This window comes from Kwoniella shivajii, chromosome 8 (genome assembly GCF_035658355.1).
Source record: "Kwoniella shivajii chromosome 8, complete sequence".
Taxonomy (NCBI): Eukaryota; Fungi; Basidiomycota; class Tremellomycetes; order Tremellales; family Cryptococcaceae; genus Kwoniella; species Kwoniella shivajii.
Genome location: NC_085915.1, coordinates 137970 through 164212, shown reverse-complemented (window position 1 = coordinate 164212; position 26243 = coordinate 137970). Strand labels below are relative to the sequence as shown.

General features: G+C 41.7%; 12 protein-coding genes across 12 annotated transcripts; 2 read left to right on the top strand and 10 right to left on the bottom strand.

Moving 5' to 3' along the window:
* Positions 1 to 230: 230 nt before the first annotated feature.
* On the bottom strand, positions 231 to 1846 carry IL334_005831 (uncharacterized protein; the record flags this gene model as incomplete). Its single annotated transcript, XM_062937538.1, has 5 exons — positions 231 to 300; positions 378 to 457; positions 550 to 630; positions 703 to 826; positions 930 to 1846. 5 exons carry the CDS (start codon positions 1844 to 1846, stop codon positions 231 to 233), a joined length of 1272 nt encoding a protein of 423 aa, XP_062793589.1.
* A 790-nt stretch (positions 1847 to 2636) lies between these two features.
* Positions 2637 to 3097, bottom strand: IL334_005830 (uncharacterized protein; the record flags this gene model as incomplete). Its single annotated transcript, XM_062937537.1, has 2 exons — positions 2637 to 2761; positions 2884 to 3097. 2 exons carry the CDS (start codon positions 3095 to 3097, stop codon positions 2637 to 2639), a joined length of 339 nt encoding a protein of 112 aa, XP_062793588.1.
* Positions 3098 to 3924: 827 nt separating this feature from the next.
* Positions 3925 to 5794, bottom strand: IL334_005829 (uncharacterized protein; the record flags this gene model as incomplete). Its single annotated transcript, XM_062937536.1, has 3 exons — positions 3925 to 4095; positions 4160 to 4267; positions 4337 to 5794. 3 exons carry the CDS (start codon positions 5792 to 5794, stop codon positions 3925 to 3927), a joined length of 1737 nt encoding a protein of 578 aa, XP_062793587.1.
* A 404-nt stretch (positions 5795 to 6198) lies between these two features.
* IL334_005828 (uncharacterized protein) lies at positions 6199 to 8146 on the bottom strand (the record flags this gene model as incomplete). Its single annotated transcript, XM_062937535.1, has 11 exons — positions 6199 to 6407; positions 6481 to 6504; positions 6583 to 6654; positions 6731 to 6857; positions 6939 to 7047; positions 7103 to 7175; positions 7253 to 7669; positions 7732 to 7786; positions 7851 to 7926; positions 7983 to 8042; positions 8103 to 8146. The coding sequence occupies 11 exons, from the start codon at positions 8144 to 8146 to the stop codon at positions 6199 to 6201; spliced, it is 1266 nt and encodes a 421-aa protein (XP_062793586.1).
* Positions 8147 to 8216: 70 nt separating this feature from the next.
* Positions 8217 to 8584, bottom strand: IL334_005827 (uncharacterized protein; the record flags this gene model as incomplete). Its single annotated transcript, XM_062937534.1, has 3 exons — positions 8217 to 8236; positions 8324 to 8422; positions 8488 to 8584. The coding sequence occupies 3 exons, from the start codon at positions 8582 to 8584 to the stop codon at positions 8217 to 8219; spliced, it is 216 nt and encodes a 71-aa protein (XP_062793585.1).
* A 641-nt stretch (positions 8585 to 9225) lies between these two features.
* On the top strand, positions 9226 to 10867 carry IL334_005826 (uncharacterized protein; the record flags this gene model as incomplete). Its single annotated transcript, XM_062937533.1, has 7 exons — positions 9226 to 9349; positions 9431 to 9735; positions 9811 to 10111; positions 10185 to 10283; positions 10355 to 10384; positions 10456 to 10713; positions 10791 to 10867. The coding sequence occupies 7 exons, from the start codon at positions 9226 to 9228 to the stop codon at positions 10865 to 10867; spliced, it is 1194 nt and encodes a 397-aa protein (XP_062793584.1).
* A 245-nt stretch (positions 10868 to 11112) lies between these two features.
* Positions 11113 to 11908, bottom strand: IL334_005825 (uncharacterized protein; the record flags this gene model as incomplete). Its single annotated transcript, XM_062937532.1, has 3 exons — positions 11113 to 11242; positions 11434 to 11509; positions 11596 to 11908. The coding sequence occupies 3 exons, from the start codon at positions 11906 to 11908 to the stop codon at positions 11113 to 11115; spliced, it is 519 nt and encodes a 172-aa protein (XP_062793583.1).
* A 425-nt stretch (positions 11909 to 12333) lies between these two features.
* IL334_005824 (uncharacterized protein) lies at positions 12334 to 14996 on the bottom strand (the record flags this gene model as incomplete). The annotated part of the gene is made up of 12 exons (XM_062937531.1): positions 12334 to 12614; positions 12682 to 12887; positions 12970 to 13224; positions 13291 to 13327; positions 13382 to 13494; positions 13558 to 13669; positions 13737 to 13898; positions 14137 to 14312; positions 14428 to 14589; positions 14653 to 14670; positions 14744 to 14802; positions 14877 to 14996. The coding sequence occupies 12 exons, from the start codon at positions 14994 to 14996 to the stop codon at positions 12334 to 12336; spliced, it is 1701 nt and encodes a 566-aa protein (XP_062793582.1).
* A 787-nt stretch (positions 14997 to 15783) lies between these two features.
* IL334_005823 (uncharacterized protein) lies at positions 15784 to 17542 on the bottom strand (the record flags this gene model as incomplete). The annotated part of the gene is made up of 6 exons (XM_062937530.1): positions 15784 to 15882; positions 15966 to 16118; positions 16210 to 16514; positions 16698 to 16903; positions 17027 to 17242; positions 17325 to 17542. 6 exons carry the CDS (start codon positions 17540 to 17542, stop codon positions 15784 to 15786), a joined length of 1197 nt encoding a protein of 398 aa, XP_062793581.1.
* Positions 17543 to 18527: 985 nt separating this feature from the next.
* On the top strand, positions 18528 to 20329 carry IL334_005822 (uncharacterized protein; the record flags this gene model as incomplete). Its single annotated transcript, XM_062937529.1, has 6 exons — positions 18528 to 18780; positions 18870 to 18961; positions 19027 to 19742; positions 19888 to 20106; positions 20183 to 20199; positions 20283 to 20329. 6 exons carry the CDS (start codon positions 18528 to 18530, stop codon positions 20327 to 20329), a joined length of 1344 nt encoding a protein of 447 aa, XP_062793580.1.
* A 247-nt stretch (positions 20330 to 20576) lies between these two features.
* Positions 20577 to 23487, bottom strand: IL334_005821 (uncharacterized protein; the record flags this gene model as incomplete). Its single annotated transcript, XM_062937528.1, has 3 exons — positions 20577 to 20969; positions 21029 to 22072; positions 22132 to 23487. The coding sequence occupies 3 exons, from the start codon at positions 23485 to 23487 to the stop codon at positions 20577 to 20579; spliced, it is 2793 nt and encodes a 930-aa protein (XP_062793579.1).
* A 2135-nt stretch (positions 23488 to 25622) lies between these two features.
* On the bottom strand, positions 25623 to 26224 carry IL334_005820 (uncharacterized protein; the record flags this gene model as incomplete). Its single annotated transcript, XM_062937527.1, has 2 exons — positions 25623 to 26130; positions 26190 to 26224. The coding sequence occupies 2 exons, from the start codon at positions 26222 to 26224 to the stop codon at positions 25623 to 25625; spliced, it is 543 nt and encodes a 180-aa protein (XP_062793578.1).
* Positions 26225 to 26243: the final 19 nt, after the last annotated feature.

Here is a 26243-nt window from a genome sequence, read left to right as displayed (position 1 = left end):
ACGGGAACGTAGTGTTGACTGACACTCTAAATGTTGAAGCGAGCTACATGCATCATAAAGTGTTTCCCAAGATGACTTTCATTTTACTCCGAGATAAGTGAACTAGATAGCCGTTAATCATGCATTCATCATCGTCATATTAATTATTGCATTCAGTGCTACCTAATTTATTCTCCAGATTTCATAGATTAACTTATCTTTGCAGCCAACCCTCCTTGCTATTCTGATCATTACCACCGAGCACCTAGACCCGCAAAAGGTAAATTCCTCTTGACGCTTCTACCAGCTAAATTTGGCATACTATCCAGCCCAAACACGTCAGTAGAAGCAAATATGAAAGTTCGGCTGCACGGGGACGACAAGGGAGATCTACTTACAAGGTTATAGGGAAATAAGCACACATGAGAGATTCACCATCTAATCCATCAGTCATGTTAAATGTGAGTTGATCAAATCGCTATAAGTTAATTGACCATATTAGCGAATAAAACAAGGAACAATAGTATCTGTATCTTGTTCAGTATACAAGCTCACAAGTTCAGAACTTACATTATTCAGAGTCACAAATTCGTATGTATAAGTTTGAACCTCTTGGTTCTGAACAGGACATGAAGTATATTGACAAGCGTCCTAAAATTCCCACCCCCAAGTCATTCATAATTAGCTGACGATACCCATCAAGGTGCAAAGGGAAAAACTCACAAATGATTGACCTGGATAAGGGAAGTATTCATCTTTGCTCGCTGATTTATCTCTAGCGACTAAATTGGTTCTTGGGGAAGTCGAATTGTCCGGTGAAACATACGAAAGCGTTATAGTGTAATTACTATATTATTGAATGAAAACACAATTGATCAGCTCAAGCTTTTTTCCATGATCATCTCAACGATTTTCTGGGAGAAAAGATGGGATAAAAATTGGGAACTCACTTTCCAGCGTGGAATTGACAAGGATCTAAAATAGTTCCTTTACCTCCTTGACAGGGTTCAACTCTGATATCAGTCACTGTACCGTGAATATCTGAACAATGCTTATATCGGATTTTCTTTCCTTTCGGATGTGAGTTCGAATGTTCATCATCACTATCAGATGAGGACGATGGCTCTTCGCTTGAGGCAGCTTTGACTGTCATACTTGGTGCACCTGCACTGGTACTTGTACTCATATTTATCGAGGCAAGTGTGGTTGACGAAGGTACAAAGGAGGTGATCGAAGGATGAGAAATGGATGATCCACTCATTGAGTTTGAAGTCGGAGTTGGGATAGCCGACTGACTCATGTACGAAGTAGAGACAGTAGCGCTTGAGGACATAGTACTGGATGGATCTGCGTAAGAAGTACTGACAGCAGCTATCGAAGTCATAGCAGCTTCTGTGATTGCAGCTGTCATGTCCAAAGCCATATCCTCAGTGGGAGCAGGGATAGGAGTCGGAGTTGGAGAAGGTTGATTGATCGAGTCATACATTACATCTTCACTTGGATCCATAATTGATAAACCAGTAGGAGAAGGTGTGATAGTAGGTTGAGCTTGATCATGGTTTTGGTTTTGGTTTTGAGCGAGAAGAGTTTGTGGAACAGTATTGATTTCCCATAAAGTAGGCATAGCAGTCGGACCTAGATCGAATTCGTCATCTATATCGGCTACAGTAGCTGAGGCCGATTGATCAATACTTGGGTCTATAGTTGGAGAGGCAGTGTTAAGTGAAGGAGGAAGATCTAATGCTCCTACTTGTTGCGCTTGTTCTTGTCGACGCAAAATTGCTGGTAATGGTAAACCCCTTTGAGGTGCAGCCAACGATTGAAGGGCCAATAGAGGAAGTAAGGCTAACAGAACTGATGTGTGCATCCTTGTATTTTTTTGATCTTTGATTGTGGGTTTTGCAATTGGAAATGAAGTACCGATCAACGGTATGATTTGCTCAAGATTGCGGTTGAAGTGAAGTTGAAGCAAAGTTTGAAATTCAAGAGTGAATTTGAATTTTGAGGCAAAAATGCTTTGATGAATGTCACCGGGACATATGAAGAAGATACGACTGGCAAACGACAATGAAAGGTGTCAAACCTATCTTTATTGTAGACTGTTGAATCGGAATAAAGGTGAGGAAGGATATATTGACTTATGGGAGATAGACGATCTTCTTATGTATCCATGGCCAACACTCCTTTCCAATAATCGCGATGATACAATGCGTTTCCATGAGTGTGACGTGACTTGATTGTTGATATACGGTAAGGCATGACGACAATGATGGAGTGTCTCAGTTTGAGATCATGAGGTGGGAGGGAGTTAGTGATTTAGGGGATTTGAAAGCAGGAATTTCAGACTGAATTGGAATATTAGGTATTATCTTGCGATGTCGTTGGTATCGGTTCAAGACTTTATGAGGAGGTGTGTTCAAGCATTTGTTGGATCTTGATCGTAGCTTCTTGGCATTGATTCGGCTATGCATACTTTTATCAGTCCCAGTGAACGAGATGATATGGTTATCGATCAAGTATGTGTTCATGTGATGTACATACCTGCAATAACGATTTCTCTCTCTTCATCACACTACGTATTCATCCTGACCTTTCGTCCCATCAATCCCCCCAGCTTTCCACCTTCTAGCCGATCGATACCAATGTTGACCTCCTCGTCAGAATGGGATAGGACCATAAGCTTGACAGTCCCCTTCACATTCAACCCTAAAAGTCCTATTACATTCTCTCGTATTCTTACTTTCTTCACATTGATTACATCTTATACCTTTTCTGCAGAAAGCTATTTTTGTTTTGGTTCAGATTCAGATTCAGATTCAGATTCAAGTGATTTGATCAGCTTTTCAAGCATTCTCTCTACTATTTATTCCGTTACGATTGAAGAGTACGGCGAATATGACTCACGCTTGGATCCTAATTTACCAACTGGATTTCTCCAATCACCATCCTTGACACAGCGTACGTCGAAATTAGGACATATCCCATCAAAGATATTTGATTCAACGTCCGATTGCGCGGGGCGAGGATCCTCTACTTCATTGGTAAATCCTTGCTGTAAGACCAGGTTGGGCATGGCATATACGGACGCCAAAGCAACGAGGAAAATGACGACTCTCATCTTGGTTTGATGCTTGGACAACTGTGGATTATTATAGACAGAACAAGTACGACAGGTATAGATGATATACTAGTATTTAATAAAGCTGAAAATGAGAACGGAATCGAAATTGATATTGGAGAAATGATAGAGGTGTGGCGAAGGGTGAAAGAAATTGCGAACGCTATTTTTCAGTACTGATTCTTAAGTGGATTTTCATTGACCATCTTGACTGAGACCAAAATCGTACACTTGTACATATGGTTGAGACGAGAATATACAGTAAATCAACCGGAGAAACAATCTGTATGTATGTATGCTTTGCTCTATAATCCTAATTGTTCTGCGTGTTCTGCGACTTAGGTCATCTATCCCAATTTCCACTTGTTATGGTTATTATTTCCACACGAGTCGTTTTCTCTTCCACGTTCACTGCACAAGCTCACTCGAAGAGTTGATCGACCACTTCTTCACACAGTTTATTTCATCCAGTACACGACCTTACGCCTTTAGTCTCTATTGCCCAGCTGATCGAATATCAATGACTGATTGAAGGTATATCTGAAGTAATGTATTCATTCATTATTCATTAATCAGACCACTAACAAGATTACTGGAATATAAAACAATATCAAGAAAAGAGTAAAGAAGTTGTATATAACAGAATGAAACTGAAACAAAAGAGCAGGCAACGAACGAAACAATCACACATCCAACCTCATATAATATATGATTCGTTACTTTCCGAATTATCCTTTTTCTACCGACTCAGAACTTCTTTGTTCTATACAGAGACTTGTCGATTCAGATTCACCAGGAATCTTATGACAAGAAGATAAACTATGAGATTAGGACCTCCTTCCTCTGCCTACAGGTCTCCAATCGATGGTTTTCCCGCCTGTTCTTTGAGCGGTTCTCAAAGGCCTTACCAACGCACCTAATTCTTTCGCTCGGGAAGAATCTGGATCAGAAGCTGGATTGTAATAGTAATGTGGTAAGAGTGGATGTCCAGAGGAGTCCTGCAAAATGACATGAGATCTGTGTCAGCTTCGAGTTCACAACTAAACTGAATGAGAAGCTAACCTTTCCATGCCTTTCAACTTTTCCGAACATCTTATTACCTTGTAAAGCTTGACCTACCCAAGCGAACCATGTTTTCTCCGAACCATGATCTTTCAAACTCGGTTGTGACTACTCAAAAGATATATCAGCATAGATTCTCATTCTTTTCAGCTAGAAACAACGAAAAGGTAGACTAACCTCTAACATATGTTTAACTAAATCTGGTAAACTCAATTTACTTGAACCTGAAAAGACAACTGTCGAAGCTATTATTGCAGGTAAATCCACATCGTTTGGTACTGGAGCCACTATCACTGGGCTTGAAGCTCTACTTGTTGGTTTCACGTTGGCGGTTGGGACTGAGATGGCAGATTCAATCTTTTCTGCTTTAATTGATTTCTCATTGATATCCATCTGTGCAGATGATGGTTGATTTGCTCCTTGTTTCATATCTTCAACCACAACCTCATCTTCAGCTTCCATGTCGGGCAAAGGTGAAAGTCGAGGTTCTGAAGGTGGTGATAAAGGTGATGATTGTCTTGACTGTCTGTCTTCTTCTTCTTCTACTTGTACTTCTTCAGCTGGTGCTGCTAATATTTGTATAGCAGGAACCACGGATGATTCCGATTTCATCGATACTTCACGATGAGCCTCTTCTTCAAGTTCAGATAACTCGTCATCGAGATCAGCAGGCATCACGGGTGGGCTCGAAGGTGGCATTGAACTTTGTAATCGTAATTCATTTTGGCTGATTGGACTAGAAGAGAACAATCTTTCGCCGCTTAATCCCCTTTGTTGTTCTTCTTGTTGTTCTTGTTGTTGTTGGTGCTTCGCTTCCAGTCGAATCAAAGCTTTACAACCAAAGAAATCTAATTCAACCGATTGATTTGTGTTTAATGATAAATCATATTTTTGACCTTGTAATAATCTTACACCTCTCTTCTTGCCTACTACTCTGACCTTCATACCATTTTGACCGATGACGATTATCCTGATCATAGCATTGTTGTTTTCGCTGTTATCGTCGTGACTCTGGTTGACCAACTCGATGGCTGCATGCACTCTGGATGCATGGGATGCATGTTTCGATAAGTGAATGACAGAAGTTTCGTTTTCTGGTGCAGATAACAATTGAAACAAGTGCTTGGGTATCGAAGATGACAGTGTCGTTGAGGTTGTTTTCCTTGAAGCAGATGATCTCGAGTTGGAAGATGAATTTCGATGCCTTCCAAAGATGAATGTGGTGCCTTTTTCCAAAACTAAATCGTGATCCACCTCTATCTGAGAAGATGCTTTGACGCCATTCCTATGATTGATATTTGCGAGTTGAGAGGAGAAGGAATATTTTGTAGGAGAAGAAAAAGAAGATGAAGCCATCATTCTATTGTTACCATGAATGGGTGAAGATGAGAATGCCACTGTCGAACTGGAAGGTGTCATGGGTCCAGATAAGACCCTGATTGGTACTGCTGTGTATTTGACAGGTACTTCATCGATCTCGATATCAGATGAAGGATCAGGTGTGATTGGACCTGGACCGACACGCGCTCTTTTGAAAGAAGGGGTGGTCGTGCTTTTACCTGTCACTGATGTGAGTACAGGTGGAAGTCGTTTCAAGGCTGAAAGAGGACCGTCTGCGGATGGTCGAGTTGACATGTCAAGTTACTTTTGATCGTATCGGCAATGACGATGTGAGGGTATGCAAGTGACGAGGTGGTGAACAGGATGAGTTACAATTGATGAAGAGTATATGGGAGGTGTGAGAGATAGAGTGTAGGGTGAGATGGTCAAACTGACGTGACGGTGAAAAAGTAATGTTTTAAAATGAATGATGAATGGGAAAGAAAAAGAAGAGAGACGCGTAAAACGCCCAATTCAGGCACCACAGTCAATGTCACGTGATCAACTGGGAGGGGAAATCAAAAATGTTTTTTGAATGTTTTTTGATTTCTCCGCGGTGAATCGCACAACGCGGTGTTTGAGTTTACGTAATTTATCTTTTGTATCGATGTTCTATTTTGTATGCACATAGTTGATTTGACTAATCTTAAACCTTTCTATCAATATCCTCCATAACCCACATTAGGCGTTTCAGTCCCGTCTACTTTATTATTCTCATTGACAGCCGAGGCCGCAGCTGCTTCCCTCTGATCTCTGGTCGACAAGTATAGAATAGCTAAAATACCAACGAATTGTAATCCGGTAGCCACTGATGCTGCTATATTACCTTTATGTACATAAGGCTGTTCAGTCTGCTTGAATAGTAATACTACATGAGCATGGTCATGTCAGACTTTTTCTTTTTTCACTTTTTGGTGTTTCGATGAGAAACGACAACTTACAAGGTAACCAAGCGTTAAACGAGACTACAAACATACGACATGTCTATCAGTATCGCGATAAAAACTTTTGAAGAAGAATTAATAATCGCATTCAGAACTCACAGGCGACCGAGTTGAAAGTTCCCATGACGATACCTCTTTTCTCTGAAGATTCCCCTATAATCTCACTGCACCCTGCAAGACGATCCGCAATTGATCAGCTCTATGAATCCGATATACATCGATACTGCTACTACTACATTTGACTTACAAGCATACAGTAAACCGGGTGTACAATTCACCACTCCTGACAAATAGTATAATACCCAACGACTAGCTCTATTATCCGCATACACTGGGAGACCGGCAAGGAGAGCACAGTCGATGCAATGCCAAAGCTGAAAACAGACACAATCAGCATCTTCTCATGACTTACTTATACCAAAATAGATATTCTCGCAGATACATATGTGACTTACCGCTACTAATAATAAAGGTGGCCATCTTCTACCTTTCAATACGTTATCGCTGATCCAAGCGAAACCAAGAGCAGATATAATCTGAGTTGACCAAATACCACATGGGTAACTAGTGAACCGTTAGTAGCAGTATCGAAGGTTCCAGTAAATGTCTCACGACTCACTAGTTGATTTGTGGAATAGAATATAGAGGATCTTTAGAGTATTTGAGCCAGAACGACATGGATTGTTGAGGATCTGGTAGGTATCGAAATGTACCAAAATCATCATCAGTATCAGTATCAGCAAATGTGTGAAGAAGATTTTAGACTTACTTTGAGAAAATATATAACAACTATAAACAGCGGTAAAAATCCAAATATGCCATGTTGATATTATATTCCATAATGCTTTCCTATTTAATCCATCAGATCTAGGTCCTTGTCGATTAACATTGTTTAATCTGATTTTAGCCAAGGTTAAATCTTTGTCTTTGAAAATCCAATTAGGTTTTATCTTCCAAGGTAAATCTGGTATTAAGAAAAAAGCAGATATAGCTATTGGTATTGAAATGATTGCGTCGATGATGAAAATCCATCTCCATCCTGATATACCATTTCTACCATTCAACGTTTTATATACACCTCCTTGCATCACTCCTGATATCAATGTACCACCTGCTGTTGCAGCTTGAAAGATATTTGATCTCTTACCCAACTCATCTTTCGTATACCATGATCCGATTAGGAATACTAAAAATTCAACGTTACTCGTAAGCAGGTGTGACCAATCGCATTTCCCTTTGACAACTCACGTAAACCTGGATAATATGCACTTTCAAAAAGACCAACCATGAATCGAATGAAGCACTGAGTGGATAATGATATCAATTGAAAAATTCACGCCTTGTACTAGGTTCATTAGTTAACTTACCAGTTGATGCCAATTCTTGACCCATGTAGTACACAACGTCATGATGGACCATCCGAACTCGAGAGCAAAGATCACACTATCGTCTCCGTCAGCCGGTCGGATATGACTTGTGTAATCTAGCACGGGACTGACTAATGGGGAGATACTCTGTTCAACAAAATATTACCTGGAATTTGTCCGATTACATAGCCCCTATCGGAATGTCTTTGGCTTAGCGAGGACACGATGAGCTCAGACTTCACGTCAACTCACACAGACCAAGCTGTATTACAGTAATTATATTCCAAACCAAACATCTTCAAATCCTCTCTGTTGCTCACGACGTGTCAGACTTATCAACTCATATGTCCTGCAGTGAGCACACACTTACTTCATCCCACTAACAACTAAGATACGAATCAGTGAATCAGCGAATTAGGGAATCGGATTCACAAGTCTTTTGTAACTTTTGTAACAGATTGTCAATCACTCACAAGCTGTGGATAAATTAGTTTGATCTATATATCTCATGATCAAGCCAAGAGTCGAAAAGACGAGTAAAGACAGATCGAGTCTTACCAACAGTCGTCTCTCTAAACCAAAGCGTCAGTCAATCATCGAAGAAACCCGTCGTTGTCTTGCTCTACTGTACACTGACCGTTCGGCTCTTTACCAAATGAATCCCATAGGTAGTAATACCATGGATTACCCTTCTTCTGAGTGACCTTGTACTCGCCTTCAGTGTTTGATGTCATGGTGTTACAGCTCTTTTACAGCTCTATTAGGAAAAGCAGCTTGAGAAGAATGTAATCAGTCTCAATTGACTTTATTCTCCATGGCTGTTTTGAAGATGTCTGCTGTTTTTCACTTTAAATTTCCGGGTCAGCGAGGATAGTCAGAGATTATATCACATCTTGTATCGCGTTCTGAATCACATCACAGATCACACCTTTGATGACATCTTCGCTATCACGTATAGCTATACTCTTCACAACACTAAACTCTGATTGCCTGAGAAAATCAATTACTAGCGCGAATAGGAAATGAGGATCGAAGAGAAGAAGCACTGTCATATGAAGGTGCCTTGGATACAACTCTCCATTCTTAGTGCTCTAGTACTATCCATTCGTCTAAAAAGCCGATTATCTGCCAGAGCAAGTGCTAAAATACTCTAGCGATCGCGTGATTATCTCGACATCTGACACCATCTACGCTAAAAACCACTCGCGACTCAGGTATCTGACTGAAATGACTGACATGATATCATATATGATTGTTTACAATCATGGAGAAGCCATTACAAAAGCAGAAGTATGCATATCGGTATTGCACAGATAAATATCAATAATCTCTTTTTATTCGCTATTCGTTACAGCGATAGTAACGATCAGCAAGTATGAGTCCTACTGCCGTATACGAGACCACACCATCAGTTGTTGTTACGGACACGCTCAAACACGGGCTCAAGGAACGAGTTGAAATTCCCCCTTGGAAAGAGCCACCCGTAACGAAGGAAAACTGTAAGTCCAACTTTACTCGTCACCAGATTTTACATTCGTATACAAAGTACACAGCTGATAATGACATATTCGGACAAGAAGTATCTTGGGCAGAACTTGAAACTATCGATCTGACACTCCTTGATTCAAATAATCCAGAAATACGAAAGACTTTAATTGCAGCTGCAAAGAAAGCTCTGACAGTCGACGGTTTCTTGTTCGTCACTGGTACGGGTATATCAGATGAGACTATGAAACGTAATTTGGCAATTGCACAATATGCTATAAATGGTATTCCTCACGAGGAAAAACTTCCTTTTGCAGCTAAACTTGATCAAGGATCATATGAAGGATATAAATTAAGAGGGATATGGAAGAGAGACAGTGACACACCTGATAATATAGAGGTATGTGATTGCTTTATTGATAATCGATGATTAATGATTGATAATTGATAATTGATAATTGATGATTGATAATAGCATTATAATCTTGAATCTTCTTCATTTGAAAATATCGAAGATGGACATCAACATCCTGAAAAACTACTACCGCTTATTCCTGAAATCAAAGCATTCGCCGAACATACTTACAAATATGTAGTTTACCGAATACTGAAATTAGTTTCATTGGCTCTGGAATTACCAGAAGATTATTTATGGGGATTACATGATCATAACGGTACTATAGGAGCTGCTTGTCAAAGGTTAATGGGTTATTTTCCCAGATCAGAAAAAGATGAAAATGCAACTGAAGGAATCTGGTCAAAAGGTCATACCGATTGTGAGTTTTTCTTCCCGAAACCTGGTACAGGAAGTATCAGATTTTTACATGAACTGACCATATTGTCTGTCAGACAATACGGTATCCTTGTTATATTCTCAACCAATCTCAGCTCTTCAGATCCTGACACCGGACAATCAATGGCGATGGGTGAAACATGTAGAAGGAGCTGGTCAGTTCATCTTTCAGATATTGTGGATCCTGTTGGTAGTGGTGAAAGTTGAGCTGAATTATCGTTTGTAGTGGTTGTCAATACTGCGGATGCTCTCGAGTGTAAGTTGCCTTCTCGTGGAATTTCCCCGATACTGTAACGGTATCAAGTGACTGATCTTGGTTGTCATTAGTCCTCACAGGAGGCGTATTCAAAGCTACGAGACATCGAGTAATCCGACCGCCTCCAGACCAAGCGAATATCATTCGATATATCCTCATTCATTTCGCTCGTGCAGCAAGAAATCTAGAATTGAACCCTATATGGGAATCCCCACTGATTAAAGCGAGAGGAAAGAACTCATTCCAGGATAGAATCGATGCGGGTGGCAGAGCACCAACACAAGATGAATGGCTGAGAGAACGAATCAAGAGAACAGGACACGAGTTATGTGAGTCAAGTCATGTCTCAAATCGATTCGAATCGAAATCACGGACTTCGTTTGCTGATCACAAGGGTAATGGAAAGACGATAATAATCGGAAGACAGCAGAAGGAAAGGTGGAAGAACAAGTCTTGGGAAGGAAAGTGGAATATTACGTTTAATAATTTTCAGATATGTAAATTCGTTGTCAACAGTCTCGTTTAGATAATTTGCATGAGAAAATCACCTTCCGAGAGAGCAATGACATGGCATCGTCATTGATTTTTTCTTCAAAGGAGAGAGTTAATCCATGCAATACAACGTAGACTCAAGTCTACAATACAACAGCCTGATCTAGTTCTTCTTATGATCTTATCGAAACCCGATTGCGTTTTCTTGATTGTGACCATCAGTCCATTCGATATTCTTAGGAAGTATTCAAAGCTGAGATTTCCTCGATACGTTCTGTGGATTCTACGATTTGCCATCCATCATCTTTCAATACTTTCAACGCTTCATCGAGTCTATCCGATGGTACGAGGATATAATCCGTTGGCCTGCAATGTCGGTTTTAGCATTGTGTGACCTCATCAGGTAGGCAGAATGTAACAAAGATTTATATGGTACAGACTTGATGCGGTGGAGGGTTCAGATATCTGACTGGGGAGACTTTGTACTAGATGACTAGATTATGGATTATGGATTATGGATTATGGATTATGGAAATATAGATATGAGTAAAACTTACCATGTGGATAATGCGTATATGTTAATTTGTGCTTTTCTCAAAGGAGTTAGAAATTCATGTAAAATACCCGTTAAACCTTAATTTTGATGGATATATCAGTGTATTTAAAGTATTAGATTTCTCGAGTGTTTTCCCACCATGGTTATATTCCCTTATACTCACCGATATATAAGGGGCCTCTGATCTTGATTGCGTTCCATGGTCCGAACCATCTTCCAGCATCTTGGTCACCTAATTCAACCAAACCTCTAACTTGTCCATCTACTTCAAGCCCCTTTTCTCCAAGGGGAAAAGTAGCCACGACACTGATCCCATCTGGTTCTCTAGTGATGCTGAAAAACGGATATTTGGAGTACAGATTCGGGGTAAGAAGCGGGGCGATTGATAGTGGATAGAAAAAGGAGTAGGTGGGTAAACGTTGAGGTATTAGATGTAATGATGCGATCAACTTATTTATCGTTGTGGGAGATGTCATCTTGTTTGTCTGTTTGCTTGTGCTGTTAGATACTCGTATTTATTGGATTGACATTCAGTCGAGATATCTAGTTTGAAAGATAATACATTTCTTGGGACTCGACGATGACCGAAATTTTGGCGAGTTAACCTTGATGGCCGACGGTGTTGAGAGATGCTTATGAAAATACGACATCAAAGATCCTGTAGCTGCAAAAACCTGGAAATCCACTGCCAGCGAATCATTGCTTTCACATCTCGAAATCATAAATCTGTCGTAATAATAGCTCAAATGCATTACATCCTATGTAAGAACAAGAGACGAAAACAGATGAGAAAATTGTCCTTTTGAAACGAAAACACTATATTAACATCCCTACAGGGAGTGAGCATGATTATGTGAGATGAAGTTTCCCTTCCACTGCTACAATACAGCACATGATCGGATCATAAAACCATTAATCCCCCTATTGCAGCCGCACCTAGGACGCCCATGAAACCCCACACACCTCCCATGCCCAATGTGAATTGATTATTCCCAGATGATGAAGCTGAACTTGTACGAGCTGAAGTCGTAGCTGAATTTGTTGTACTTCCACTTTGTGCAGAAGAAGCAGTTTGACTTGCTCCACTACCTGACACTGCCGAAGGAGTGAAGACACCTCCTGAAGGTTCTTGAGCCAAGCATTGTGAGGCGGCTGTAGATGCATCTTGAGCGGTGTTTGGTCCTATGAAGAACGCATATTAGTATGACATTTCGATCAAAGATATGTAAAATGCCAAGTTCCAACTTACGAGCGGGACTCAAGGTTGCGTTACCACTGAAATCACACGACGACTCTATAGGATTGAATTCGTAATACGCTGACATGGCATAAGACAATTTGATAGCCGGGGAGCAATATGATAATTGTCCGTATGTGCCGGAAGTACCATTTCCACCGATAGGATCACATGAAGCAGATCCATTGGTTGATGATCCAAGGAGTTGACATGCGTAACTGATGATTTGCGAGGGTTGTCAGCTCGATTCCGGACGATCGGACATGACAGATCAATAAACTAGGTATGCTGTTCACTCACTTCAGTAAGTCACCGACGATCGTAGGTGAATTTGCGGTTTTTTGGAGTACTAAACAAGCCAAAGATTTCTGGTTTATACAATTACATACGTCCTCATTGGGAGTCGGTGGTAAAGTGTTTGAAGCGATGAAAGTTGCTGATTCAGATGGACAATCGGTTTGACCTGCTGTCACCGATGATTGGGCCGGTGAGTTGGGCGGTGCAGTGGCATTGTATTGAGTGGAGAGTCGGGTAAAGTCATCCGAGGTTGTAACACTGAGACGCATCATTTCCGATCAGTAATGAGCTGTTTTTGAAACAAATTCGCATTAAACGACTCACGTGTTCCCGTCGGCGGAAAAGGTGACCATACCATAACCTGTTGTTAATTCTGTCAGCTGCGTGCTACATTTTTTGTTCCCGAATGACTCACCATCGGAAGTTGGGAAATAACTGAAAGCGACACCACCGCTAAAGACATCCGACGTGGGAGAGCTGAACAATGAAGCTACTTCTGTCCATAATCTAGGAGGGGCTGTGATACATCTGCAAAATTGTCGCTGTCAGTTGTGTGTCCAAATCCCGATGCCGCAATAAATTTCAACTTACCCAAATTCAGACATATAAGTAGCAACAGGGATATCTTGGAATCCTTGTACGATCGTATTCCAATTGGATGAGTTATAATTCTCATTTCCGCACCATTCATAGTTATTCAGACCTAGCGGTAATGTCAGCTCTTGGTAATTACCGCTTTTTGAGTCAAGAAGATATTAAGCTTGACATACCGTATAGATCAACAGCGATTGAATCACCGCCGCAAGTCATATATTCAGCCAAGGAGTTTCTGAACTCTGCGTCTCCATCTGTTGCCGAGTATCCTACTAATGCCGATGAACTGACTGATTTGAGGTATGCCTTGATGTCTCTGGCGGCGGCCTTGACGTACGCTATGAAGGGAAAGATAGGAAGGATCAGCAAGTGTTTCTCCTCTTCACGTGTTCCTCGCTTGATTCCATATCCCACTTCTTGGATTTAGTCATCCTGCTTTACGCCAGCGGAAATATCTCTGACTTGTACAGTAGATAGTACTTCCATCGAAGTATCCATTGCCCCGTTTCCCTACCACCTTGCCAAGTCTTCTTGGCGATAACCCTCTTTCGATGCGACATATCCAGTAAAACTCACGGGCAGCATTGGTGTTACCATTAGTAGTGATAACTTCATTTCCAATGTTGAAACCCAGCACATTATCGTAATTTCTAAAAGCGTCTATGGTAGTTATATACTCGTTCAGTAAATTGGTTGACCAAGAAGGGGAAGATCGATCGATTGATCCATTGAGAGGAAGCGATACGTCTAGTCTATAAGCAGGTATTTTGATTGAGTGTCAGCATATATATTACACAGGGAGGTCTTCTAGGTTACATGTATGCAGCAGGTGTTCCAAATGGATAAAAGAGGGTTTAAGAAACTTACAATACGTATATACCAGCACCACTGAATGTGGACATACATTCATCATGATTCAAACTACTATTTACCGAGTATACTCTGACTGCATTAACACCTAACTGCTTCAAGTATGGTAAATCTCTTGTACAGTTTTGTGGAGATGATAGAGGGTCATGATATGATGAGCTATAAGGCAATGCACATGATCAGTTTGTAAAGTCAAGTGGCAAACATTTACTGAATACGCACGGTTCGGGAAATCCACCACTGAGTTGTAGGCAACGAATCAGATCAGTAGGCACTACTTTTCGTCAAGAATATGACTGGGTGATATGCTCACTTGGCAGTGTTAGCTTCTGAGCTTTCAGCAACTTCGCCTTGAGGTTGATATGCTACGCCCTACAATTGAAAACGATTCATGGTCAAAGATCAGTCAACACATTCCAAGTAGGACGAGTCGAGTCACGACTCACCTTGATATAAAACCTACTTCCACTCTCATCATACAGATACTTGCCCGTCCTTGTTATCTTTGGAAGAGCAGAAGTGAGCGATAAGAGGGAAAGACCTAAAAGGCCAAATGACAATTTCATTTTCGACCTTTTTCTTTTTTTTGGGTACTTTCTAGGTAGTCTTTGCTCGTTTATAGGATATTATCAAAATGAATGGGAAGGGTCTTTCGATGGTGGTGGAGATGGTCCGACTTGTAGATACCAATCGTCTATGTCAGACGCAATGGATGAGATGTGCTGTTCGAATAACAAGTAAGAATGGTTCAATTGAGATGCGAGGCTGTGTTTTGGTCTGCAACAACAACAACAATCCCGCTCGGGCCCATTTTTTCCATGTTTATTTGGTATTAGGGGGATTCAGGGCAAAACACGTGGGTTATAAAAAGCATAAACAAAGAAAAGGAAGAACAGGACAGTGTGCGAACCACGTGGCCTGAACATGTTGCATATTCACTGATGCTTTGTCAAGGACCACTAAGGTGCCAGATTGCGGTGACGGTGGGAGCATACGTGTGTAACCCAGACGTTGTACTCGACAAGGTGCATGTATTTCCTGCTGTGGACCAAATTGGAGTGGAACGAGACTTTTGGTACCACCCCGGTGATTGGGATCCCGATTATGTTAGTATTACGATTTCAGTAATAAATCGACTACAGACTGTAACAGGTAAAATGGTAAAAGGTAACATAACTACATCGATAACTTATTATTAATATATATATATATATTCCCAGCTTGTCGCACACACAATTATACGAATCCTGAAACGGCTCTTTTTGATTTTCATATTATGCTGTAACTGTACACAGACATCTCGTATCTTTACTTCATCTTCCCACTTTTCCACTTGAGTATTTTGCAAAGTGTTCATTCTTTGGAAGAGACAGTTGGCCAGACTTGTTTAACGAAATCTTCTACATCTGCCCAGAGTATTTCTGGTTTTTCCAAAGCAGCGAAATGACCTCCCTATAAACATGCACACGAGAGTCTTAACGGGATCCTGTCCATTCCTTTCCTTTGATATAAAATGTATGATTTGATTGACTTACGGATTCATGTTCCCTACTCCAAACCAAGTTGGCGACTTTTTCAACCCAATGTACAGGTACAGGTGTTATTTCTTTAGGGAAATAGCTATATCCAGTGGGTTTTGACATGTATTCATCTTCGGCAGATTTGATGTGTCTCAATGGCCCTTTTCCCTATCAACGGGAACGCAAGTTTCACAAGATACATTAAATTAGTTCATCATCATCATCACCATCATCGAATGTGAGATAAGACTCTACTCACATATCTGTATCTCCAAATACTCGAAGGGAAAGTATCAGTGAACCAATATAAATTGATAAAAGTTAATATGGTTTCCAAAGATGGATCTTGGTCTGACCAAGTTAGGAATTTTTCACCTATCCAACATAATAAACTGATTGGACTACTTCCTACCACTAAACCTATGGTTGAAGGTCTAGTTGCGTGCTCTAGATTATATCCGAAAGGTTGATTTGATTCGATGAATTCTTCCAAACCGTGCGGTTTTGACGCTTCGGGGGTGCCGGCTGGTGGTAATGAGAATGCTCGCATATTCAAGTGGATCGCTAGGGATCGGGGAATAGACTCAAGTAAGCTCAAAATACGGTCACGTAAGATGCAGAAGAGCTCTGAGGGGTTGAAAGTCAAAATGGCACTCTCCACATCTTTACTATTCCTCCCACAGTTTGATTCTGCGTCTCCGTGATTTCAGAGCTAGATGACATGTCGAATTTGGATCATACACTCACCTTTACACGCTTTATGACCGTATCCTAGCTCATTGGTGATATGACTTCCAATATCACCACCTTGTGCGATATATCCATCTCCGAAACCAAGTCCTTTCATGAGTTGATCATAGAGATAACCTACGTTATCCAAAGAGAATTCACGATCTAAAGGCGGAGAAGAAGAGAACAAGAAACCTGATGTTGAAGGGAAGATCAAGTGATATCTGATGTATATCAAAGAAATTAGTTGTTCATTTTATGGTCACATTGATGGAAGGATGCGCAAAGACGGTTCAGAGGTTTAGGGAAATATAAGCTCTCAGCCAGAAAAAAGTGTGGAGACTCACGGTAATTCGTCTGGTTTATACTGTTTCCTCACGAGTTCCATTAAACTCAAAAACTCGATGAATGCACCTGGCCAACCATGACTCAATATGATTGGAATAGCATTTTTGTTTTCAGAGAATAAAGCTGCGAAATGAATTGTATATTCCAATCCATCTTTATTCTTGATTGTAGTGGTGAAAGCAGGTTGTGAGTTGATACGAGATTCGTTTTTCCTCCTTTATACGATGTCAGCTTGGATACTGATCATGTCATCTCGTTTTGATAACTGTGTATGTAATGTATTATGAATGAACTTGCCAATCATATTGATTCAACCAATATTCTTTCGTCTCCTCTACCCATTTCTTATCTACTCCAAACCCTTTCTTCAGACCATCTATATTCTCAAAAGTCTCTTTAGGTATTCTAGTATACTTTATAAAGGTTTTCAGTTCTTCGATATCTTTATCTGGGATGGACACTTTGAAAGGTTCAAGTTTGATTGTAGGTTCAAAGGGAGGAGTAGAGTATAACATTTTGTGTGTTCACTGGTATGCAGTAGCTGATCTTCAAGTTGATAGTATGTAGATCAGACAAGTAGGTATCTAGCTTGAGTAAGAAGGTAAAAGGGGATATATCATTTATATAGATATTTATATATTGTCAGAGGGGGGTTTATGTGGGGTGGGGGGATTGATAAGCGTGACGTCACAGGATACATTTATCGTCTGAGTTGAGTCAACTTATCTTTGTAAGCCAATTCCCGAATTAAACAGACCAACAGAAGCACGACATTGCATTTGGAATGATTACAAATAGCAAAAAGATGCATATCACCACGTTAATCAAAGGTGAAGGAGTGATGAACCGACTGCATGAGAATTGTAGCGAGAGGAGAGTGACTTGCAAGGGAAGAAGGGGCCTCTTTCCTGATGTCGATGATACATGATAACCACGTGGATCCCACCCGAGGAGGGGCACCGCAGATCAAAAACAAAGGTACAAGCTTCGATCGATCAATCCCAATCATCAGAGAAAAAGGGGGGGCGTAAAATCAAACGTCATCAAGTATTTTGAATCTCTTGTTTCACTTGAAAATAATAATAATAATATTAGAAATCTCGATAAACACTTATTTTGGTATCCGATCTCGATCTCCTCCCTGATATATCCCTACTAGAAACTCACTTTGTACACTATTGATGATAGTAAATGTGCACAGTCATGATGATCTGTTTGTCACGGCGTTCTCAGATATGAATCAGATGAATACATGATCGATCCATCACTAAGTTACTATGTGAATGTAGAATGGAACCAAATTCCCATATACGGGCTGATATATATAAGGAATGGTATTGATTGATTCCAAACCAACGCCATAATCCTCCCCTATAGTCTTGAATTATACTCTCAAATGAATCGACTTTAGCGCATACAGTAAAAGCACTCTGTACTAATTGCCTTTAAAAACTATCGAAATACCAAAGTCCCGGCCAAAATCGAACTACTTTTCTTTAGATGTCAAGATCCGCCGATCCCAATTCGACACCAGCGAAAGCGAATATAGTGATAATAGGAGCTGGGCTGATAGGCGTATCAACAGCGTATTATCTTACTAGAAATCAGAATATACATCCTGAAAGCAGTATCACTCTGGTAGAAGAGGTTAATGTCGGCACGGGTAGTAGTGGATATAGTAGTGGTTTATTAAACAAACATGAATTTGGCGATGGACAGGAGGAGGAAGGAGAATCGAGTAACCTAAATCAAGGTTAGTGATTATGTCTTTATTCCTCAGTGTAGACTCGTCAAGTCATGAGTATGCCCGTACAGATCAGCTGAGCATTCGATATTGTATAGAATTATCAAATGGAGGATTTCAATTACATCAGCAGCTATCAAAGGAATATCAAGGGGATTCGAATTGGGGTCATAGAGAAATTGATCTGTATGTGAGTCACGTCTATCATGACCTCTTAGAATCCTGTTCCTAGCAAACGATATGATGCTAATTCAGGATGTTGAAATAATCGATCAGACGGCCAAATTGAATTCCAACTCAACGTCCCCATCATCCGCACTTTCATCTTCATCTTCAACCTCGGATCCACTCTCTTTCTTACCTACTATATCGTCGACGTCAGTGAGACGTAAAGGCGATTCAAGTTCAACAGGATACTGTCAACCGTCGAAATTGACAAGACATTTATGTGGTTTATTTTTGAGTCATCCAGGAGCTACTTTACTCATTGCAAAAGCTATTTCAATCACAACGAGTAGTGGTGTAGGATCGGATGAGAAAGTGACACATGATGAAGCAGGCAAGGGTACTGCATTCTCATCAAGCTCAAAAGCAGATGGTAATGAAACGGATGGAAGTTTGACATCGAGTACAAACAAGACATCAACCAAACGAGTAACTGGTGTTAAAGTGACAAGGGTAGTTAATGGAGTAGAAGAAATCGTTAACATACCAACGGATAAACTAATTTTATCACCCGGTATAAAACTTTCTCAATTGCTTAAAACTATTTTAGGTGGTATAGAAACCAACATCGATGTCGATGTCAGGAAATATGAAAGAATAACTATCAAACCTAGAGAAAAGATAAATCCATGTTGTGTTGTTTGTGGTGTTTTAACAGATAACAATAATAATGGTCAGACCAGGAATGAAAGAGTGGATGATAGGGAAATTGAGATGATTGTGAAGGAGGATGGTAATTTGATCATGTGGGTTTCGTTCCTACTTTTCCTTTTTTTGCATAAAGGGTAATACACCATGAAAGAGATTTCAAGAGAACCCATCGAGGCCATTCCAGAGATCAACAGCCAAAGACAAATCACTAATATCGATTTCACTACAAAAAAAACACAGTTCTCGACCTTCACCTTCATCTTCACCTTCGCCTTCGCCTTTGAACCGATCGGAGGATCTCGATCTTCAATCATTCATCTCAAACCTGTCACCGAAATTCCAACCTTCAAACGGGGCTCTTGTACTTTCACAAACAGAGTGGTCATCACCCATGACACCAAATAGACGACCTCTGATACAGAAAATTGAGGAAATCGATGGAATTTGGATAGGTGTAGGGTATGTCTCCGTCTTCTGTCATTTACTATCATCCATCGATGTCGGCGCTGATTTTCCTGGATATCTTGATGTTTAGCGGAACGACAACACAAGGTATGTTGAGTTCGCTTGATACGTGACTTGACTTTCAGTCGATCAAAGACATGGACTGATACTATCCATTTTGTTACTGATAGGTCCAGCCATCGGTAAGAAACTGGCATTTTCAGTGTCAGGTATATGATTACATCTGGCATTTACACATCCCCACTGTACGATAAGTTGTCCTAGATGCATGCATAAAGTTTGGACGTTCATTCCTCAGCAAAAAGAGACTCCTAAAGAAAACAACTACAAGGTTATATAACAACTACGAAGATCAGTCGATTATGTACTTTTCAATCATCTGGGACGACCCACGCTCCACTTCGACACCGACACGCATAATTATCCTTTCTATTTACAGAATCATCGACTTTGTAATGACTACATCACATAATTATACAGCCAGCTGAACTTCTGATATTTTCCATTAATCCATCTTCATCTTGTGTGGACCCACTGTCATTCGTTCCTTCCTCTACTTCTTGATTGGGATTGCCCTCATCCGTATCCGCTCTGATCTCTCTCCAAGATTTTGGCGTGTTGACATCTTTCCAAGATTGAAAACTCTTGATGACAGTCCGTCTCTCATCCATTTCTTTAGGCTGATATGAGAATGGCACTGCTGTCCAGCCTTTCCATCCTACTCGTGATCGAGTGGACGGGATCAACTTATCAAGTTCTGTGGGGTTGACTGAACGACAATCGATTACCGAAATCGCGCCATCCGAAGGATGGACTTTCATGAATGCTCGAAGCACCGACGTATCCGCGGGAGTGTTCTGTTGTGATATACTTGATCAGTCTGATACCTGCGTTCCAGATAGCGCGCTTAACTCACATCAATTTCCAGTACTTTCAACTTTGGACAATTCCTGATTAGTCTGACCAAGCCCTCACTGGTAACACCTTTCGCAAAACCGATTCGCAATTCAACGAGATTCTTTCGGATACAATTCCCATCATCCGTTCTTCCTCTAGATAAGACATCCAACACGGAATCAGTGACTCCACCATGTAAACCCGTTTGATCTAAATCAAGTCTTTCGATTTTCGGTGTTGTCTTCAGGAGTCTGATTAATCCAGATTCATCCGAATCGTTGTCTTTGTATATGTGCTGTAGATTAGCAAGTTCCAACATTCTCAGATTAGGTAGGCTTCCAGATAAGTGATACATGAATTGCCCTTGAAGAGATGTACACCCAGATAGATTTAGATGAGTTATCTTGCTTTCTCTCTCGTTTTCAGTTAATACTCGAGAAAAGTTCTCGAAATCTTCGTCAAATATACGGGTACATCCTTGGACATCCAATACTTCAAGATTGACAAGCTTTTCGGCTAGAAGGGGTAGAAAATCCGATGCGTGTCTACCATAACTTTTCATTCCCGCGAGTCTCAACACTTTGAGTTTTGCACGTTGAGCCTGGTCCATTGCATTCATCATAACAATCAAATCGCCCAAAGTTAGGTCCTTGCATCTTGAAATGTCGAGTGACTCCAATTGTCGTGTCGATCTTGCGATTGTACGTACCACTTCGGATGAACAATTTTGAACAGCTTTCAAGTTTATTATCTTTAATCCCGGTGATCCTCTGATAATCGAGCATATATCGGAAACGGTCAAACTCGTTGCTCCCCTCAAATCGAGAACTCGTAAATTAGGTAGCCATACTGCTAGACTGTTTGACCGAGGGCTAGGTGACCAGTCAAAAGGTGAGAGTGAGGGTAAGAGCATTGACCCGAGAAGATTGTCCATCCCTCTAAGCGTGAGAGCTGTGATGAACGGAAGCGAAGAGACGATGACTTTCTGAAGGGTTGAAGGGTGCAGAACATAAGAGAATGGGGTAAGGTCAAGAGATGACCACAGTTGTCCGTCAAAGCACAGCTGGTGCCATCCTTTCGAAACCTGACATGTCAGCTTGATCACTCGCTTATATGACTTACTCTACTCAGCTTAATCAGCTCCTTTCGTGCGTAAACCTCTCCGGTCCATCTTCTCTCCTGGTTTTCCCCTTTCCAAGATTCAAGCAAGGTTTTGATGATCTGCAATTGGAGCTCACGTGGCAGGACAGTGTCAAAATAGTTGGACTGTCTGTCGCTGCTATTTTCAAGCTCACCTGTCGGTGGATGGTCTGAAAGGGTATCGAGTAAAGGCATTGAGGTGGCTCTTGGTCGACTGATGCGAGCGGGACGAAGGGAGTGAGGATCCACCTCTTCAGCCATTTCTCCAGCATGAATGGGGAGACGTCTTGCTATTTCCCCTGTCCCGTTGTACAGATCTGAGGGGAATTGGGGTAGTTGACCGACGGATATGTGACGATTGTGAGTGAGTGAAGGCATTTGCATTGGAGGGGAATGAGCGAAATCCCGCACAGTAATTTCATGGTGTCTCAGATTGTTTTGGCAATAAGTTTGGGTGTCAACGACAGGATGAGGGATGCGATTCATTTCGACTTGAGCCGTACTGACACCGTTAGAGGGGAGGGAAGCCTTGATTGAAACTGAAGAGGGTTTACGGGATAGAGTCAGGAGACGTTTCAAACGTGATGTTTTAGGTCGTACCACATGATCGCGATCGACGGACGAGGCAGGTGTATGTCCGCTGACAGCTAGCGAAGCGGCGTGATTGGCTGCAATAGGTTCCTCATCCTCTTCCTGAGTTTTAGATTTTCCTATATTTCTCAAAGAGCTCTTAGATCTCTGCAGCTTTCGTCTAACCACTTCTTTCAGCTTGGATTGTCGTGTCCCGGACGGGGTATCGGAATTATCGAATGTCCCAATTGTGGAAGTGCTGACTCGCGGACTGGGTTCGCTTGAAGTGGAGATGGGTGTCGTTGAAGAGTTCAGCACTATGAGGTTGCCTGCAGTATGAGAGTCGCTAGGTAGAGGGGAGATTCTCTCATGATCTGCGACGGGAGTTGTAGTATGATGAGAAGGTTCGAGATGATGCGTCGGGACGTTCAAGGAAGAAAGCGTTTGAGGTATGCTTTCCGGGGAATTGACGTTCAGCGGTCCACCGAATCCAAAACTATCATTACGATTTCTATTCGAGGTCAAATCATCATTGGTCGAATGGGTACCTTGTTTAGAGGACGTTTGATTCAGCATACCTAAGATGGAAGGCGTCTGGGGTGTTTGCAATTGGGGGAAGGAATCGGATGATGATGTAGTGAGGATGGTATCGGACCTTTCACGAGAAGGCATTGTGGGTGTCTGTGGATCCGACATTGGAAATGAGTTTGGAGAAGATAGAAGATCCAGAGGGTCAGAGACGATAGGTGAGTTATCATGAGATGTCATTGTTGGTTACGGATCACTATGTTAATCCGTTGCTTGAAGCAGACCAAGTATCGTTGCGATGGTGAATTTGCTGTAGATACGATGAGAAGATGGACAGAGTTTCAGAATGATGTACAGTTGGAATAGGTACAGAGGATAAATTAACAACAATGAAAGGCAATGACGGAGTTGAGAACGTGAAGAAGAGATAAGGTCGATTATGTCAACGGCACAAGGTTTGACGATAAGGATCGTGAGAAAAGATGATACAAACATACAGAAGCAACAACGAAACACAGAGATGGTAATTGATACAGAGCTAGATGATGGGGTCAGAAGCAGTCAGCCTACATTGCAAGACTGGCTTGTCGACGACTAAAGCAACCAAGAGATGGAGAAGAGTGAAATGTGACGATGAGTACTCGTAGTTGGAATGTCCCTCTCTATGTGATGTGATCCTATTACTTCTGAGAATCAGTGAAATGGTGAATGTGGAGACCCCGGATATGTAATCTCCCCTTCCCCCGGATATTCAGGGGAAATCTCCTAGGAGATAACGATTTGTGGCGTTGATCTCTGTCCATTTCCTACAGGCCGGGTGGGAGCTCTGGGCTGCGTCAGCATGTAGTCTACTGTTCAGTGTGTCACCTTCGTTCACAATTTACATGCCCGCAGCAATTGACGTTGTACTGAAGGTTCTGACATGCTGCCAGGTCAAAAGACATGAACTGATGTGTCCGTGTGTCTAGCGAAAGGATACCGTAAATGGGTGTGATTGGGATGAGGTCGACCTGCACGAAAAGTCTCGTCAGATTGTATACCGTATGAAGAAGGTTGGAATGGCAAAGCATCCCATCATTTGGGTCCATAGATACCCTAACCATGCTGATTCCAAAGGGGTAGAACACTGAAGTATCAAAGTTTCGCGTACAAAAGACATTGCAAGAAGAGTACACCACGTCATCCTGCTACCCCGTCATTGCTGATTTCATTCATCCACGAATATCTGTAGGTGGAGTGCCAGGACTATGAGGCGAGAAGACAAAGGAAGGCAAAGAAGGTCATCAGGCATGTCCCAAGCCTCTCGATGCTGTATGGTATGGGCTATTGGCCAGGCTTACTGCGTGTGCGCAATGTCGATTTGCACCATTGAAACACATGCACGGAGTGGTTGACTATGGACCGCAGATACGGAAACTGAATATAATTGAGACCGGACCGGTGTGAGCTGATAAATATAACAGTCTACTTGGGCTCCTCTGCCTTGAAAGTATACTTAGTGGCAGTCGATAAGTCCGTGATGCTAGATGTGGGGCCTTCTGGCACACAATAAACAATGTACGAATTGTCATCCACGCCTTTGCAAACGTATCCACAAGGATCAACCTGTGATCCTTCCGGAAATTTTAGAATCGCACGGCCTGGCTGATCCCGGAGAACGGTGGCACCTGACAGATCCACCTCTGTGTCTCTACCCAAAAAAAATCTCTTGCGAGACTGCTTCCTCATCCCCTTGTTTTGTGGTCACCGTGAACTTGGAGATAGGTTTAGAAGATCAGTGTGCCATTATGGGCTGATCAGTCGTTGAGCCATAGATGGATACGATCGACTCACCTGGCTTCTGTATCTGTACCTGAAACCTCAGACGTTCTTTTTGTGGCGCAATTTGGCTAGGCGTAAACGTTGGGGTTGCTTATTGCGAAGCAGTCTTCTTGCCTTCGTCTTCCACTTTCGCGAAGGGAAGGCAGCCTTCTATTCTGGCTTCGTGCCCAATGACGCAACAGTACTTGGAAGCCTTTATCCCGATATCAACGGTACAAATAAACATTTTTGGGCATCGCTTGAAATTGAAGTCGCAGGACAGATGTGGTGTGTGTGCAGATTTAGGTCCGTTGCAAAGCAAGATTGCGAAATGATTTAGTCAAGAATGTATCCAGAAGATGATTCATGCTTTTATGAAGTGAGCTTTGACATAACCTTTAAAATTTGTTGTAGGTTCAGCGAATAACTTTCGTGTAGAACGATGGATATCAGCCGCCGAAGGATACATAGGATAGAAGATGCATGATATCCTAACTGCACCTGTGTGCGACAACGGAAAATACATGGAAGCTATTCATAGACGTCGTGTCTTCCATATAGAACGATGTATACGCTTAGTGCAACGTCCTTGTTGGCACTCTGCTCATAGAAGACCCCGTCTGATCAGCTGCTTTAGACTTTGGGGAAAACAACCAAGATGGCAAGATACTCGAAGTACCTTTGGCACCTGATTCCGGTTGCGTTTTCAGCTCTTCATTATCAGAGGCTTTCTGATCCATCAGTGACGGGTTGTCTTCCATCCAAACATCCAGTGTATACCCAGCAGGAGCTGGGGTGATGCTCTGGCTTTCGGTACAAGCTACACCGCGCGCCCAATCAGCTTCAGAGGGATTAATTGTGGTGATATCTCTATACCCAGATACAGGTTCTGGATTGTCCGTGCTTTTTGGTTTTGGTTTTAGGTACCATATAGCAGTATCTCCTTCTCTGTAGAATATACTACCGTCATTGAAGGAGTGACTGCCATCTGAATGGATAGAATAAATAGCTGATGAATCTTTTGTCGATGCGGTTGTCGTGAGAACACGCAACTTCATCCTTTGATCGGGACAAGACTCGTCACTGTGTAGATCGCAAAGTAAGCTTGATTCCGTAGTTGACTGACGGGAGTCCTCACTCACACCTGCGCAGAACGCTCTGCAATATGGGACTCCATTCTGCCTAGCGGGGTTTGG